At 47.0% G+C, this 18,671-nt stretch overlaps 1 protein-coding gene across 1 annotated transcript in view; it reads left to right on the plus strand.

Annotated features, from left to right (window-relative positions):
• The window catches only part of LOC144146395 (caspase-3-like), a 58,526-nt gene that overhangs the window by 28,930 nt on the left and 10,925 nt on the right, over window positions 1-18,671 (plus strand). The window contains exons 3-5 of the mRNA XM_077678350.1: window positions 6,905-6,981; window positions 8,289-8,456; window positions 17,592-17,850. Coding sequence (XP_077534476.1) covers window positions 6,905-6,981; window positions 8,289-8,456; window positions 17,592-17,850 — 504 coding nt within the window. The remainder of the gene's footprint in view (window positions 1-6,904; window positions 6,982-8,288; window positions 8,457-17,591; window positions 17,851-18,671) is intronic.

The following is an 18,671-nucleotide window of genomic DNA, read 5'->3' on the forward strand; positions in this document are numbered from 1 at the left end:
ATGGGAAGACCTATTGGCGTTCCAATTGGTCGGCCAATAGGTCACCCAATGGGACGGCCAATTGGGCGACCTATTGGCCGGCCAATGGGAACGCCAATGGGTGCCTAATACATTATTGGCCGACCAATGGACCTCTCCCGGGGTACGTCACGCGGCGGCCGTGACGTCACGGCGAGCGCACGTGCTGGGTGTGGCCGGGAGGGTGGTTGGCAAAACATTCGGACCCGCGCCCGGCGCGTATGCAGTGAGGCTGCATTAGACGCGCGCAAAAGTGGAGTTTGTGTTTATGTGTTCGGTTTTCTGATGCCGGTGGGTTGCTGTGCTCTCGGCGAAGCAAATCGTGCGAGCAAAATCAGCGGCATCAGGCTTTGCCGCGTCCCCAAACAGGTAAATTCGGCAGGTATTGTGGATGCGCGCAATGCGCCGAAGAGGCTGGCAGCCCAAGCAGCGACATCGTCCGCTCTTACTCATAGCAACGTTTCTCATTCTCGAACTTCTGCTGTTCTTCAAAGCGCAGTCATATCGTCTACATTAGCAGTCCGCGCTCATTACTGCCATGAAATGATGCTGTTTATTAACCATCTGCTATCATGTAGTACCAGCAGAAATAGTACCGGGGGTTGGGGTCAGATGGAAACTTTCTTGCTGGGAAATATTGTCATGTTTTGATGAGATAGAGTACTGTATTAAAAATACAATGAATGCCTGACCTGCAATAGCTACGCGAAATAAATGTTTCGAAGAAGTATCCGCGATAGCCGCCTGCCGCCAAATCGACCACGACAGGTTTGGTTGTATGGGGAGATCTGTTCAAGACGAACGAAATTCATTGCTTGTAAATGCAATAAAGTTTTACCTTGATCAATAGTATTATGCCTTGAGGACGCGGCAAAACTGACATGCTTGCCGTGCTCACATGCATGTAGCGTCATGCCTTCGGCGTGAGATGGGCCGCTCACGCGTCTCGAAAAAACTCGATATCTGTTGGCCCTAAGCGAACGGACTCAGTATTCTTTTGTTGCGGCCTCCCGACGCCGGCGAATTCAGCGGGTGTACAAGGACACTAACTTTAACTATCATGAAATAACGAGTACGGATAATTATTTCAGTGCCACTGTCGCAAGCTATACGCACTAACAATATGTGGCTGCTATGTTACTCTCACAATGGCGATGAGCCGTTTCGCGATTTTACTGGGGAAAAATGTAACAAAGCAATCGGTCACCTACGTAGAGCACGGCATCATCGCGATAATTTTATTTGAATAATTTTTGGTTTTTGCTCTTTATATTTTTGTTTTGTTGCTGCTAATTTTACTTTTTAATCTTTTCATGCTTTGCCTTCTTTTTAATCTTTTCATGCTTTACCTTTCCTTTCCCCCCTCGACATGAAATCGTTCGTAAGCGACTGTATCCGGGCGACGCAGAGATACCAAGAACAGGGAGCGTATACGCTGCCTGAGGCACCGCGCTCAGCTTAAGCGGACCTCGAAAACAACAATGAATGAGCTTTCCTTGGTATGTGTCCTAACATGAAGCATCATAACAAAACATTCTTGGAACGCGTCGCAAACGCACCAATCTTCAGAATGACTCGTTAATGCTGTCACGCACTGATTATCTGAAAGCGTCACTCGTCATATACGAAAGTGTGGCGGAGGTTGTTGGTGCAGAAAGCTACATGGAGGTGCGACGTCCGCAGCTAGGATAGCTAGACCCCCACCTGTAATGTAGGCGGCCAGCGACGGCCCGAACCATCGGCACATCGTTCTTTTCGGGCACCGCGCGGCCAGGCCGGGCCGGCGGCGCAGGCGCGTTCTGCCAACCGAAGCCGCATTTCGCGGCCGCCAGCAGGCGCCACCCGTCGCGCACGTGCGCTTCGTGACGTCACGGTGTTTACATACAGGGAGAGGTCCATTGGGTGACCAATTGGCCGACCCATTGGCATTCCAATTGGTCGGCCAATGGTTTTTTTCAGCTGGGCGTCTCGATTCCGTTTTATTATTATTTTTTCGTGGATTTGTGCGAGGCGCCGATTGCGATTTTGAACAATGTGAACAGGAAGTAATGCTTACATTGTTGCTCACTGAATAAACAGAGGAAATTGGAAGTCATTTTGCATAATATTTACGCCTTTTATTGTCACTGACCTCGTGGCAAAGGAGGCTTTGTTTCGTCGTTTAGCAGTGCACAGCCAAAGTATCATTCGGGGAGCCCGAGCGCACTCGGCGTAGGTGCACTTAAAATAGGCACGTTTGACAGGGGTATAAGTCTCGCTGAACCATTACGGCCCTGCTAGAGTGTGCAGACAGCCATCCAACTGGCTAGCTCCTTCTTCGACACGCATTCTCAAGTTACAGCAATACGTAGCCTTTGTAGCTAAAAAGGTTGCTGTGCAACGAATTTGTCCTTCCAGTGTTAAGGGGAGACGCGGGTCTTGGAATCCCGAAATTTGGCCAAAAAATCGATTTTTAGAAATCGCCATTTTCGGAAAGTAGAGCTATTTTTCTACCTGTTAGCAAAATATCCAAACCCAGGAGTACGTATTTGAGCCATAATATCAATTTATAGCACCGATGACCGCTAAAATCGGCCAAGATTCGACGCGAAAATAGCATTTTTTCGACGACTCGCCCCTCGGGTTCTACATGCGCCACGGCGTCCATCTTGGTCTCATTCGAAAGCGCGTCTTTTCGTTTTCAATTCCCCGCCGGAACCACTCCGTTTCGTCCGTTGGTTTTAACCTCATTGGCTGGGCGCCGTGGGTCGTCTGCTCGGCACTCTCATCCTAGTGCAACGGCTCATGTGTTCGTCTATGCGAGGACCGGCAGAAGCCCCGCATGGCGTAAAAATAAAGTAAATATGTCTATCGATAACAGAAAGGAAGAACAAGCATTATTAAAAGCGCCTGAAATACGATTTTCTGCTCGTGTGACGACGACTTATCGCGAGAACGGCGCCGAGACGGAGGTAGGCTTAGCGCCCGCGCGGGCTGCCGAGACGATAGCGTAGCGATATGATTACGCCTGCGGGGGCACTAAGTTGCGTCTATCTTTCGATTAGCAGCAAATAGAAAGAAAAGAAATGATAAAGTGGAGGATGCCGCATGCAGACGTCGCAAGGGAAGTGTGTTCATTCTGTTATCAACGATGCCGCGGCGGGTCGGCCCGCACTCGGGCGCGCGCTTCCTCGTCGGCAGGTTATCATATAGATGAGCGATTTGAGAATAATGAATGTTCGCACTGTGCACAATCTGCGTTGGTGACGTGATATACGAGTAGATTAAACCGAAAACGTGGTTATCCCACCTAGCCAAGCGCATGCACGTCACAGAACAGTGGCGGGCATTCCGTTACCAGCCCCTTTGCTGCAACTCATTTCACGCGGTGCAAATCCGATTTGATTGCTACAAATGAAGCAGTAACATAACAAAATAAACGTTTACAACTGTGGTGCACGATCGGCACCTCGACCCTAGTCGCCAAAGAGTGAAGGCGCGCTGCCAACAGCATAAAAATTGAAGCAACGTTCTGGCTTTGCTTTTGTTCAGTTTTTCTGCCAAGTGCCATCTGTAGACAGAGAATTTCATAATTTTCCCATCAACTGATTTCAGCAAACTTGTTATGCTCGTGTTGAGCGAAAAGCGAGCTACATTCTAGAACCTTTCTTTCTTTCATATGCTCAATAGATAAAACTGTCACTTGTAGTAAAACTTCAACTGCGATTGTCTCGGCTTCCCTTTTTTTGCATATGTGCCTAGCCTTACAGGGGTTTTGAGGTAGCTTTTTTCAAAGGATTTCTACAAGTTTTATACCGTTGAATTTGGGATAAAATGAACTGCATGCTGATGCTATTTTAATTGGCTCATTTTGCCTCAAATAAATGTTATGAGTAATAATATGAGCTCATTAAGTTTTCTGAAAACTGTACTTGGCATAATTAGACTAATTTTATCCAATCAACCAGCGTTACAGGAATATAAATAGCTTCAGCATGCATGGCAGGTCTTAAGCTACACATCTGTACCATTTATTAAAAAAAAAAATTGAATAAAAATTCCTTAAAGGCCCGTAAGAAATTACTTAATTAGGCTCCAGTGTTTTCTTTATAACTCAGAAAATAATTATACCACTTGAAAACTAATTACAAATTTGAAATGAGGAAGACAAAACACATATGCACAGTGATTTTCATTATCACAGACCAATTAATAAAAAAGTTCATTTCAAGACCCAAAAAAGTGCGAGGTTTCGTTGACCAGCTCAAAATAAGACATTGGACAGCTCAAAGGGCCCCGGAAATAAAGATGACAGAGGTGACGCATGGGGATATAGGAAAGCAGCATCATTGCCAACTCTCATAGAAGACATCTTGGCTGATAATAGGGCCATGGGATACAGAGGACTGAAAAGAAATGGGCCAACTACCTGCACAACTCGGTGGCTACCAAGAGACTGCGTTCGACGCAGGGGAAGGCCAGAAACTAGGTGATGGGACGAGTTACGAAAATTGCTGGGGCAAAGATTGGAAAGCTTGAGAAAAACCAGCAAAAAATAAGATGTTGACATGAGCAAAAAAAAAAGAGAAGACACGCTTTTCTCTGCTTGTGTCTACGTCTTATTTCTCGCTGGTTTTTTTTCAAGCTTCAGCAAGAAGCAGAGATCGTGCTATGGGACGGCTTCTTCTCACACTTCCTGCGAAGAGAAGCGTCGTCTGCTCAGCATTGGCGGGTTGCGGCGGCACCTTTGGTTAATTACCAATTCCTGTAGTATGCTATCGTGTTTGTCTATATTGTCACGAAGCCGATGACGACGCAGTTGTCTTGAAGCAAAACTGTTGTATTGGAGCGAACAGGCGTTGAAGCAGCAGTCAACAAAGTGTCGTGTGCAGGCGAGCGTCGGCGAGTCGAATGCCTCTGCGTCTGCTCTGCGGGAATTTATCTTTGGGCGCAAGTGTTTCTCGAACCGTTGATTTAACCAGAACACCGTAGATCAAATAAGATTATTCTAGACTGTTGACCTTATCGAAACGCTCTCCCTATCAAAAGAGATAACACGTGCAGCATAAAAATAAAGAATGGAACACAGGCTTCACACACTTGGCACACGGATAACACAGCCTGGCGCAGCCGGTCGGCAAAAACAAAACATAAACAAACCCAATGCATGGTTCGCGGCAATATTTACCCTTTTTACTCTGTTACCTGTGCACGCTTCTCATTACAAGACATGAGTGCAGCTTGTAAAAACATGCGTAAAAACCACTGCTGGTGCAAGTATGGCCAGTGGTGGCGATACCTTTCTTCATGTTCTGGTTACTTTCTACCTTATTTGAGAAAAGCTATGCACAGCAGTGGTATATTTGTGTTCTTAGTGAGCTAATCTATCGATCTTGAGTAACTTGCATTTTGTCTTCTATGTCCCTTTAAAAGGGCCATGCAGACAAAATACAAGTTTGTAGCACTTGCCCGGCAGCAGACGATGCCATATTCACTGAGAAATTAATCAGTTTAGGTTAAAATTTTGATTCTTCCACCAAATTGTGTGTTTTCGTGACATCTGCCATGAAGTCACATGGGCAGGTACTCAAACGAACTTCCAGTGCTCCAGCCACTAGCCTCTGCAGAATCACTTTCCCTCGGTCTTCTCAGATGGCGCTACCATATGGAGCCGGAAACTGTTGTCAGCCGTTGCTTTATTTTTGGCCGTATTTGCACCTGGCTTTTTTTTGTTACAGTAGAAAGTAATCGTTTCGTGAAACATAGGGTACGACGTCGACAAACAGGGTTGCATAAGACAACGTCGCTTACGCCATTCGGCCAGTGTCGTGTAAGACAACTCCAAAGAGGTGGACTGCTGTGCAGCTAAAACAAGCGTAATGCCCCGTGCACCAACAGCAGTGCACATCGGTACTTCTATGTTAACGTGTAGTATTTTCACAACTTTCATTGTTTGCCCCACCATTCTTACGGCTGCAAAGTGGATATGCATTACATTTAATCGTAAATAGCTCGTTCGGCAAGGTTATAAGCCCTGCCTAATTTGTATTTGCTTTTGCCGGTCTCAGCCAATCGCACAGCTGGGCATATGACATCATAGGTTCTGTTATCGGAAATGAGCTAGCGGGTCGCATGGCCATTTCCTTTTTTCCTAAATATATAGCTTATTTGAGCGAAGTGTGCGTTAGAAGTGGTGCCAGTGGGATTCTAACGAGGCAATCTTTTTTTGAATGAGCTAAAGTTGTGTTTTGTCTGCATGGCCCCTTTAAGCTTTTTTAAGTCACGTGATTACAAGTTTATGCACTGGACACCTTCCTATTCCACTGCTTTGAATGGCAGATTAACAATATTTCATTTAGGTTTAATTAGACACTTTTTACATGTTCTTTAGTTTGCACAATGCCAACTTCCACATGCAGTAGATAGCATACACTCGAGAAATTTCGGTTGTTGGTCGCTTTGAAGCAAGAATTCACCTGGCCAGTGACCATGCACAAGGGAAATGGGGCAGGGGATGAAATGGGTTAGAGATGAAAGGTACTGATGAGAAAGGCGATGGCATATATATATATATATATACACACACACACACACCTTGCTAGTCCAATTTTGGTGCTTTAAGTGTAGCGCTAAGTTTGTCGCAATTTAGTATCCCCGTTCATTTGGTCAGAGCTAGGATGCTACTGCGGTGTTTCATTTGTTTTGTCAAACGGCACTTGGCTGTTTGACAGTGTTGACTTGAGCAACAACTGTGCAGGTTCCTTGTGAACCCACTTTGCCAACACATCGTTCCGAATAGAATGAAGACTTTTTCATAAAATGTGTCCCACGTGCAGCTTTCATTACAGAAACTGTAAGGGCCATGATCAGGGAAAGTCCATCGCCACTAATTTCACTTTTCCTGCAGGTCATGTAACAACCGGCGAACGAAGCACGGCCGAAGTGAAGGTTGTTCCAGCCACGGAGTTAAAGAGTGGACCTAAAGTGAGCTTTTCTTTTTTTCATTTTGGACTTTCAGCATTGTTGGCTCTTAATTTAAACGTGCCTGCATGTGCATTGAAATCGCAGTGTGTGCATTTTCCTAATAAATGCATGCTGTGATGAACGGCAGGCACAAAGAGGGCTCGCTAGTTGATTGCCTGGTACAGTTGGGGTGCATTGCTTTGTGCATCGTTTCGCACTTGTAATGCTCTGCCGGTGCAATTCTCGGATTTCCTGCGTGCTGTTGCAAGCAGACAAGCGGGCGCTGGGGTGAAGTGGACAAGTTGGTCATGGCACCTGTAAAAGGGAATTTCTGTCTTGTAAGGTGCTTTTGTGATGCCACATATTGTAACAGTGTTTTCAGGGTTTTCGGTGCTTTTTTTTACGTCCCAGCCAAACTGGCAATAATTAAATTATTTTATCCTAGTTTTCTTAATTTGCAATGCGTGCAGATAGTACATCTAAAGGGAGGGAACGGAACACCATGAGAATTAAACAGAATCTATGCATTTTTGCAGAACTTCACGGGAATTGCATTGACACGTAAATGGCATTGAAAGTTGGCTTTTATGAGGGTTATTGCTTATTTTGCAGTTCAAATGTGACATTGGAAGGTGGTCTTTTAAAGCAAATTTTTCGAAACATGTTTTCAGGTTTTGGTCATGTGACAAGTGGTACGATGGTTGTGCCAGCTAATTAAGGAGGCATTTTTAAATCTTTTTTTAGCATGAAGAATCAAAGACCAAAAGAAACACATCAAAATAATGTGGCAAGCACTAGTATAACACGTGCCGAGTTAGGTAAGTGTGGTGGATGAATGAGATCACTTACGCGACCTAAATCCACCAAGGTAGCTGTTTCAAAGGAGTGGCCAACTACTTAAAAAGAGCTGGATAGCACTGCCTTATACATCTCTGCTACCAAGTTGTTGTGGCTTTGGAGTCACTTGCGCTACTGATGCTCTATGGGCATGCAGATGGGGTGGTATTATGTAGCTGTATCATGTTACTGTATTATGTAACTGCCGTCACCATGCCTTCAGAGTGAAGTTGTAATGCATTCGATTTGGGGCACTGTTATAGATTCACATTGTGATGACACCAAATCGAAAGCTCAAAGGGCGGGTCATTTCATGTGTGAAAGTTTTATTGAGCATTTGTGATTTGGGCCTTTGGTTGCCGGAAGCATGGCATAGCCAAGTGTGATGAGCTCTCCTCTAAGCTGGGTGTTTGTAAACGTACATGTTGTTGCCATGAGCCGAGCCATTTGTGTGCAAAACTCACATTTTCGGCCTTTTTTTCGATCTGCAGATCTACCCCATGGAGCGGAAGCCGAGAGGCCAGTGCCTCATCATAAACAATCACAATTTCAAGAAGCTGTCGGGGCGAGATGGCTCAGATGTGGACGTGGATCACACGGCGAAGCTCTTCACGGGGTTGCACTTTGAGTGCAAGATATTCCAAGATCTCACTGCAGACGTGAGTTGTCTGTTTCTTGCACTCAAACCCTTAAAACGTGAAAGGCTCGAGCCATTAAAAAAAATGACATCGGAATGTAAGGAGTTTTACTCTGTCTAAACTTTGTGTTTACAATATCTGCAGAGGGACAATTCTCAGTGCTGTAGATTGTTTCGTTGTCTCCAGTGAAAAGGCATTAGTATGATTTCAAATTCTCATAAAATTGAAACATGCTTACATGCCATTCTTTTTTCAAACAAGGCTTTCTTTGCGGTGATCTAGAAGTATTAGTACTGTGAAGATGGAAAAGAAAAGAACTCCTTTTGCAGCCCTATTTTGGATGCAATGAGCACATGCACTAGACACCAAGCGTACACTAGACGTGTGTGTAAACATGTCGAAGCAGTAACTTTAGGGTTTGTCATGATAAAATACCCTTTCGGAACCATCACGATCTAGCTGCTGCACTTCAGCAGTTGTGGGTGCTTACACTGATTAGACGTGGGGTCAATGCAAGGACCACAGTCCTCCAGTGCAGTGCAGGCAGATGTAAGACAACATGGAGCTAGGATAGTGTTACGCATAAGCTAGCTGCCTCAATTTTTCAGCTTGCATGAAACAGGAGGCAGTTCGTGCAAATTCCGTAAAGGTGCCATGAAAATATAATACCACTTTGTTCAATTTGAAAGAGCAAGCCTTTGGTAATTCCTTCGACTCCATTACAGCCCTGGAATACATTTTTTTAACCCAAGAGACAGGAAATGTTAAATTTTTCGAATTTCTTGCTCCAGTGATGTAATAGGGGCAGGAGTGACCTACTGGTATGGGCCAGCATGAAAAACATAGTTATCGGAGTGTCGACTGCACATTGGCCTTCGAGTGATGCGGTCAAACAAAGCTAGAGCCCCCACTACAATTGCCTAGTCGGGTTTCTTGGTGGCGGGAGCCGCCAATTGCACCAACAAGAGTCTGTGACGTCAGCGGAAAGTGGCTGAGGAGTTGCCACTGCTTTATCCATACCTGCCAGGTATCCCGAATTTTCATGGTTTTGTACGATTGTACGACCGAAACAAAAATCTCCCTAAAACGCACCCGTCTTCGGCTTAATCCTTTTCCCAGTATGGCCACAATGCGCCGGAGGTATACCTGACAATCCAACCCGACACCAGTTGGCATCGTTATCAGTGAAGTGCTTAACAAGCGTAGTCGGCCACGCGCAGAAGGTGAACCTGTTCGTCCCATTGTTAGTTTACTGTTTATAGAAACGCAGCGCCGCCGCCGCTTTCATTACGCACGAGCACGGCCGTTCTGAAGATTTAGCAAGTCTCCAGTGGTGTAGCTTGCTAGTTTAGACGAAACAGCAAAACAGTTCAGTTCCTGCTGTTTTGTATTGCGCTTGCAGTACTATTTCCAGGACTTTCTGAAAAGGGTGGCGTTAGCAACGTCGGAACATTTAAGCGGTGTAGCTTGTTGGTAGTTTAGGCGAAGAAACAGTTCATTTCACCCTCCCCCTCCCCCTCCCGCCTTCCCCCACCCCCGGTAAGGTCTCCCTAATGCCATCCCGGCAAACCTGGCAGGTATGTTTATCTGCTTTCTTTATCATCTCGGTTATTTGTTCTTAGTCTGGTAAAATTGGTATCAGTGTTATGGCGAAATAGGTGAACCAAACTTGTATTTTCTCTCCCTGGCCGCTTTAAAGGGACACTGAAGTTAATTTGTCAAGCTCCTGTTTTTGTTTTCACTGTGCACTCTGGCTCAAATAAATGCACTTTTGATCGTTTATCTGGTCGATAAAATGCTATTAATTTTATAAAGCCCAAAAGAAGAAAAACTGCCATGCGTGGTCTGTGGCGGCCGCACCAACTAAAGCAGTGACGTCAATACAATTAACTACGTGATTGGACGATGTCCAAGGTTCGAATATTAATCAGTTTCGGTTTCGGTTCGGTGCAACAACATGCTTGGCATCCGATTTTATCTTTGGTTGGGTATTCTCGATATCTCTGTAGTCGGCATACTGCACTTCTGCCATGTTGTCAGCTGTAAAAGGCATCAGATAAGCTTATAACCAGCACAGCTTGAAATCACTACAATCACTGGCCCAGGCGTACGCTGTGGATGAATGCTTTTATCAACACTATGCCAACGAGAACTCACCAGTGCGTCAGTGTCAATCTTGCACGCATTCTGCTAACTTCCTTGTGGAGCATGCGTTACAGCACAAAAATGCTGAATTCAGTATACAGAACACAATTACCAAAGACAAATAAATAATAAAAAAAAACATGCTCTATTGGGATTCGAACTTGGAAATTCCAAAGCGATATGCCTAGTCCTCCACACCACTCACTCATAAGCCAGCGCTGCCAGGTGCAGAAATATGAAGTATATAATGTATAGCTAGTTGAAATCTTATTAAGTTTTAGCGTTTGAAGCAGCTTAGGTGACTATTTCTTGAATAGCACTCGTGCAGCCCCCAAATTCCCACAACTATCCTGTCTCTAGTGACTGCATTCCTTAGGTGGAAAAGCATTTGCAGATGTGTGTTCGTGCTGCTGACCACTGGGCTAGTTCACCCAGCGCAAAAACATTAAAGGTTTCGGTTGATTTTAATTCATTAGTACTTATATTAACTTCGCTGACCCCCCGCACGGGGCACCTTGAGTAATCTTGGTGACGGTACTGGCGATACCGCGGACCCCGAGCCCCCCAACATAAGCTGTGACCTACCGTGGTGACGTGTTTTTAAGGTGAAGGGTCGAAACCTCTAACGGTGGCCGTCGGAGCCTTGGTCAAGCTCCGGCCGATGGGCTCCCTGCCTGTCCACCAGGCAGGGAGCTCCGGGACCTCTTTGACTACCAGGGTAAGGTCAAAGAAGAAAGTACCCCCGTCTCTCTGCTTTTTCCTATGCTATATGGATAATTAAAAACCCCCCCAAAAACGTGATTGGCCCCCGAAAAGGGGCTGCACCGAAGTCTCCTTTCCTCCCTTGACAGAGTTGACATTTCCAAAACCTGACAATTTTTCCGGCTTTCTAATAATGGAATCTCTTGACAAGTCAAAGCCCGTCACTGCACAGTCTGTTTTTCTCATCTCCGAGTTTCCTGAGGGCATTGTAGGGAAATCCTACAAAGCCAAGAAACTCAGAACAGGGGAAATCCTGATCGAAATTAACAACAGGCAGCAATCTATCAACCTCCTCAAACAAACCCGCATGGTAGATACAGACATAAAGATCACACCCCACCGCACGCTGAACAGTTCCCAGGGCGTCATCTCCGATCCTGACCTGATGAACGAAACAGAGACAGATCTGCTCAATGGCCTTCGAGATCAGGGCGTGACGGCAGTGCGAAGGATAATCATGCGTCGAAATGACACCGAAATTCGTACAAAACACTTGATCCTGACATTTGACTGCTCAACACTCCCCGAGTCGGTCAATGCAGGCTTCATACGATGTCCAGTCCGACCGTACATACCAAACCCGCGCCGCTGCTTCAAATGCCAGCGGTTCGGGCACGGTACCAACTCTTGCCGCGGCAAAACGACCTGTGCCAAATGCGCCGCACAGGACCACCCGACAGATAACTGCAACTCCACCACCTTCACTTGTGTTAACTGGGGAGATCGCACGCGGCGTACTCCCGCAAATGTGAGAAATTCCAACAAGAAAAGAAAATAATCAATGTCAAAGTAACAGAGAACATCACCTTCCCAGAGGCGCGGAAGAGGTTCGCCTCTTTCCCCCTGGGGAGGTACGCCGACGCGGCTCGCCGGGGGGCGGAGCGGCGTCTGGTGTCCACAGGGACCCAGTTCAGCGAGTCTGACCTGGTCCCTCCTCTGCCCCCCCCTGGGGTGCCTCAGGCATCCCAATCCGTTGCCACGCCGCTTGCTGAGGCAGCAGCGGTTGTGGTGACAACCTCTTCTGTGGGGACCGGTGCCGCTCCCGCTTCTGCCTCCCCGTCCTCCAGTGCGTTGGAGGGTGCCGACCGGATGGACACCGGGGGCCCCGCATCGGCTCCCACCGCCACTGCACCTCCCGTGCCACCTCTGGTGCCCCGGACGCCCTCGGCGGTGGCGGCTCAAACGAAGGGCTCCCGAAAGGGGGCCAAGTCTGGGGGGCCTGGTCCGCCGGGCACCCTTCTGGCATCCGACGAGGAGATGGATGTCACGCCGTTCCTACCTGCAACGCAGCGCAAGGAGCGGCCTCCGATGTCCAAGCCGACAGAAAAGCCTAAAAATCCTAGAATAACAGCCCCAAAAGACGACACATGAACAAACACACACACACACTCCAGTTATTCTTAAACTTATTAAATAATGGGAACAGAAAACATCATCCAATGGAACTGCAGAGGCCTCCTTAAAAATCTTGACGATGTGTATGAGATTCTGCATGCCAGTCAGCCAAGTATCATGTGTCTCCAGGAAACCCACCTCAATTCTAAACAAACAAATTTCTTAAATAGGTACATGGTATTCAGAAAGGACAGGGTTGGCTGCACACACTCTTCAGGAGGTGTGGCAATTGTCGCCCGGAAATCCGTAGCCTGCCACCCTGTCACTCTGAACACTGTTCTTGAGGCTGTAGCAATCCGTACGATAATATTTAATAGGTTAATAACGGTATGCTCCATTTACATCTCTCCTGATTTTGCACTTCTGAGCTCTGATTTCGAGGCACTGGTTGACCAGCTGCCCATACCATACATACTAACAGGCGACCTTAATGCGCACAACTCTCTTTGGGGCTCCTCCAGAACGGATGCCCGAGGTCGCCTGATAGAGAAGTTTCTTACATCCTCCGGAGCATGCCTTTTCAACAAAAAACAGCCTACATACCATAACTTAGGACACAATACATACTCGCATCTTGACCTGGCTATTGGTTCCGCAGTTCTCTTTCCATGTCTTGAGTAGGGTGTGGGCACAGACCCATATGGTAGTGACCATTTCCCCACTTCATTAACGTATATAGGTATAGGCCCGAGCAGTCCATCTTCCCATACAGAGTTTAATGATTCAAAAGCAAACTGGAGCACATTCACACAAACATCTCAACTACACCACACATCCATAAAACACCTACACGTGGAGGAAGCCGCCCAACTCGTCACGGCGCACATCCTCGACGCCGCCGAAAAGTCCATTCCCCAGGCCTCCAGTGGGTCCCGCAGCCCAAGGAGGCCCTGGTGGAACGAGGACTGCAGGCGGGCGCGAGAGGCCCAGAACAAGGCGGGGGGTGTCCTTCGCCGGTACCCCACGTCAGATAACCTCATTTCTTTTAAACGGGCAAAGGCTTTTGGGAAGCGAGTGCGTCATGAGGCGAAAAGGGAGAGTTGGCGCACCTTCCTCACTTCCATCAATTCATACACTGATACACACAAAGTCTGGACACGAATACGAAAACTAAAAGGACAACAGACACATAGCCTGCCCCTGGTTAGTACAACAGGGGACACACTGGAAGACCAGGCTAACACACTCGCACAACACTTCCAACACGTGTCCAGCTCAGCACACTACACTAATACTTTCATGCAACACAAAACATCTGCAGAAAAGAAGCCCTTACGAGACAAGAACAAGTCGAATTCTGCTTACAACTCTGAATTCACACTTCATGAGCTGAAGGTTGCTCTTCCCACTTGTAAGCCCTCAGACAGCATTACATACACCATGATACAACACCTACACGCAGACACTCTTGAGACACTCCTACACCTCTGCAACAGAATATGGCTTTCGGGACAGCCCCCAAGGTCTTGGAAGGAGGCCATAGTTGTGGCCTTTCTGAAGGAGGGGAAGGACCCTTCCTCTCCCGCAAGTTATCGTCCCATCGCCCTTACAAGCTGCCTGTGTAAGCTCCTCGAGAAGATGATAAACCGTAGGCTCGTGTACTTTCTGGAGTACAACGGTCTTCTCGAGGGCTGCCAGGCAGGCTTCAGGGTGGGGCGATCTACCAATGATCAACTTGCTGCACTGGAATCCTACATAAAAGATGCATTTGTCCATAACCAGTTCTGCCTTACTGTATTTTTCGATATTGAAAAAGCTTATGATACAGCCTGGCGCTACGGCATCCTCAGGGACCTTAAGTCGTTTGGTGTCTCCGGCAACATGCTGAACACTCCTTGTAGTTATTTGGCCGAACGAACCTTTCGAGTGAGGGTTGGCAGTGCACTTTCCATTGTATATTTGCAGGAAAATGGTGTGCTGCAAGGTGGAGTTCTAAGCTGCACGTTGTTTATAGTTAAGATGAACTCCCTCCGAAAGGCATTGCCGCCGACCATTTCTTGTGCCATCTATGTAGACTATGTGCAAATATCTTTTAAATCCTGTAACCTGTCAATATGCGAACGTCAAGTACAGCTCGGTGTTAAGAAACTTGCTGGCTGGGCGGACCTTAACGGGTTTAAAGTAAACCCGGCCAAAAGTACTTGTGTTGTGTTTTCCCGCAAGCACGGGATTAACACGGACCCTGAGATTACGCTTAACCGTGCACCTATTCCTGTTAAACGGGAGCACAAGTTTTTAGGTGTCATATTTGACGAAAAGCTCACGTTCATCCCACACATCAAAGCACTTAAACATAAATGCCTCAAAACACTAAACATTCTCAAGGTCCTCTCCCACCAATCCTATGGTGCAGACAAAGAACTGCTTCTCCGGGTCTTTACCGCGTTAGTCAGGTCTCGATTAGACTACGGCAGTGTCGTGTATGGGTTGGCATCGAAAACAACCCTAAAAAGTCTTGATCCAGTACTCCACTTGGGTCTGCGCCTTGCGTCGGGTGCCTTCCGCACTAGCCCGGCCCAGAGTCTATATGTTGAATGTAATAAGTGGTGCCTTGAGTACCAACAAACGTATGTGGTCTTTCTCTACGCTTTTAAAATTTCATCTGTGAATAACCATCCTTTTAAACCTGTTTTTAATGATACATCCACATCGCCACTGTTTGTAAATCGCCCATCTGTTCCTTTGCTGTTCTCACTTAGAGTGAGACAGGAAGCTTCAAATTTCGACATCTCCTTTTTAGACATCTATACATCTTCTTTTACTGACGTCTTACCACCCTGGCAGCTTCAACCTGTGTGTTGTGACTTGTCCTTCGTGAAAATTGATAAAACCAGGGTACCACAAACTGCTATTTTGCAGCACTTCTTGTCCCTGCAGTCTAAGTATGAATGTGCACAGTTTTACAGTGACGCATCAAAAACTGCCCTTACTGTGTCGTGTGCGGCGCACGGACTTGATTTTAGGGTCTCTAAGACCCCGAACTCGAAGACCAGCATTTTTACGGCGGAAGCTAATGGAGTTTTGCTTGTTTTAAATCACATAGTGCAACATGAAATACCCAAGTCTATCATTTTCACAGATTCACTGAGTGTTGTACATGCATTGTCATCCAACAAGTCTTCTAAAAACCATGTTCTTAATGTAGTGTATAAAACCATTATGTCAGCGTATGCATTAAATCTCGAGGTGATCATATGTTTGGTTCCAGGTCACTCTGGGATTGCGGGAAATGAGACCGCTGATCAGATGGCCGCTGCTGCTGCACATGCAAATACACCGGACATAGGCGTGCGCACAGGGGGGGCAGGGGGGGCGGCCGCCCCCCCTAATCATCTGAAGGGGGGCGCTAAATTTGCCCCATACCTTGCTGATGTAACACATGAAAGTACAAATTTCTGCTCAGAAATATTTTGTGTGTTGCAATTCTATCGCATTGAAATAAAAATTTTATGAACATCCATCCCTCTTTGCACTGCGTTTGGACCGCTAGGCCTTCAGTGGGAAGAGGTCGGGAGTTGGGGGGGGGGGGCAGGGGGGGGCGCAGCGCTAAGACTTTGCCCCCCCTAATCGAGAACTCTGCGCACGCCTATGACACCGGACATAGCAACAGTACCCTACACTGACCTCAAGCCACACATCAGACAACACCTTCGCGAAACATGGCAAGCACTCTGGAATCAACAGACAGACAACAAACTACACATAATAAAGCCACTCTTGGGACCATACACGACTGACACACACAACAGACACACTGAAGTTGCCCTTGCTAGGTTACGGATAGGCCACACTCATATAACACACTCCCACCTGCTCACAGGATCTCCAAGACCTCTGTGCAGCAGGTGCGGAGAGGCCCTATCCGTGATCCACATCCTCATACAATGTAAGGCACTCGACATTACACGACGCAAACACTTCCCACAACTACACACACGACATATTCCACCACACCCGTCATACTTCTTAGGAGACGATGCCATGTTTTCTGTTCAGCGCACCTTTAAGTTCCTATCAGAAGTTCACTTTTTACAACTCATCTCATACCACCCATAGTTTCACCCCTGGTCCTATACACCAGCCACCTTATTTATTCTTAAACCGCTCTTGTTCTTCACCCTGGCCCTTTACACCAGCCGTGCTCATAGTCTTTTAACTGATTTTATTTCGTGTTCTCTCCTCATCAAATAACTTTGTGTTTGGCGCTCTTTGCCCATGTCGGCTTTTCGCCAATAAAATCAAATCATCATCATCATCATCAACTTCGCTGACCCCTCTCCCGCCGTCAATTGGCCTTAGATTTTTCTACTAGTGTACCAGCCAGTGAAGCGTCTCATGAGCGCTTGTGTGGAGCGACTTGTACTTGGAGCTTGATTCAGTGTACAAACTGACGAACTAAAGGCACATTCATCCGGGCACAAACGTACTGTGGTTAGCTTCAACTGTGACGACCCGCCGGTGGCTGGCCGACTAAACGCTGCGCTGACTGATTCTGTCAGAGGGTTGGCGAGCCGTGCAGTGGTGCAGTCAGGCCAAGCCATCTTTTTCTGGCATCATACGAAATGTCATAGGAAATAGGCAAGGAGGATGCAGAGAGGAGGACAGCATTTTCGATGTGGTTCTTGACTGAATAAAGTCGTGTAAACGTAGCAAGAATGCTCGAAACATGGCATACATTCTCCGGACTACAATTTGCGCTAGTAATCCCGCAGTGCTTACAAATCACTTTAGTGTCCCTTTAATGCACACCGGGCTTCATGTGTGCACGGATATGCATGTAGATGTGCGCTAAGGTAGTGGGGAAAGCTGCCCCTGCTCAGCCCACTGTGAAGGACAATGCTGTTGCCTGTGCAGGGAATGATGGAGGAGCTGTTCAAGGTGGCACAAGAGGAGCAGCAGAAAGCTGCGGACTGCCTGGTGGTGGTGCTGATGTCGCACGGTGGCATGGTCACCATCCGTGGGTCCGACAATGAACCGCTTCCTCAGCAATGTATCTATGGGTCCGATGATGAACCGGTTGCTCTGGAATCTATCTGCGAGCTGTTTAACAACAAGAACTGTCCATCCCTCCAGGGGAAGCCCAAGTTGTTCTTCATCCAGGCATGCCGTGGAGGTAAGTAGTGTGCTGCTCATTGTTGTCACCACCACTTTGTATTGACTCCGAATCATATGAAGGCCAGGTGTGGGCAGATTGCAAATCCTGGGAAAACTACCCCAGATGGCTCCTTTAGAGCGAGAGTTACAGGCTACGTACCACCATCTGAATACTTGTTGCACAGGTTCGATGGGTATTTGTGCACAGTGGACAAAGTCCAGTGTTTTGGCAGCAAAAAAGGGCTGTGTATTGCCACAGAAGCCATGCCACTGACGCAGATGGCTGCCACACACAAGTTGATTTGAAGGGGCCATGAGTACAAAATACAAGTTCGTTGTGCTCGAAATATTTGGTCTTTTATAGTGCCCCCAGCGCTTGCCCAGCAGCAAACAATGCTTTATTCTCTGAGAAATTAAACATTTTCAGGCAAAATATTCATCATCATCATCATCACCAGCCTATCTATGCCCACTGCAGGGCAAAGGCCTCTCCCATTATTCTCCAATTACCTCGGTCCTGTGCCAACTGTGACCAATTTATCCCCGCAAATTTCTTGATCTCATCTGCCCATCTAACTTTCTGCCGCCCCCTGCAACGCTTGCCTTCTCTAGGGATCCACTCTGTTACCCTTAACGACCAGCGGTTATCTTTCCTTCGCATTACATGCCCTGCCCACGTCCATTTCTTCTTCTTAATTTCTACTAATATGTCTTTAACACCAGTTTGCTCCCTGATCCAGTCCGCTCTCTTCTTGTCCCTTAATGTTACACCTATCATTTTCCGCTCCATTGCCCGCTGAGTCATTCTCAATTTAAGTTGAACCTTCTTAGTGAGCCTCC

The sequence above is a fragment of the Haemaphysalis longicornis genome, unplaced genomic scaffold, assembly GCF_048455015.1.
Source record: "Haemaphysalis longicornis isolate Haplotype H1 unplaced genomic scaffold, Haemaphysalis longicornis Haplotype H1 scaffold_7, whole genome shotgun sequence".
Lineage (NCBI taxonomy): Eukaryota > Metazoa > Arthropoda > Arachnida > Ixodida > Ixodidae > Haemaphysalis > Haemaphysalis longicornis.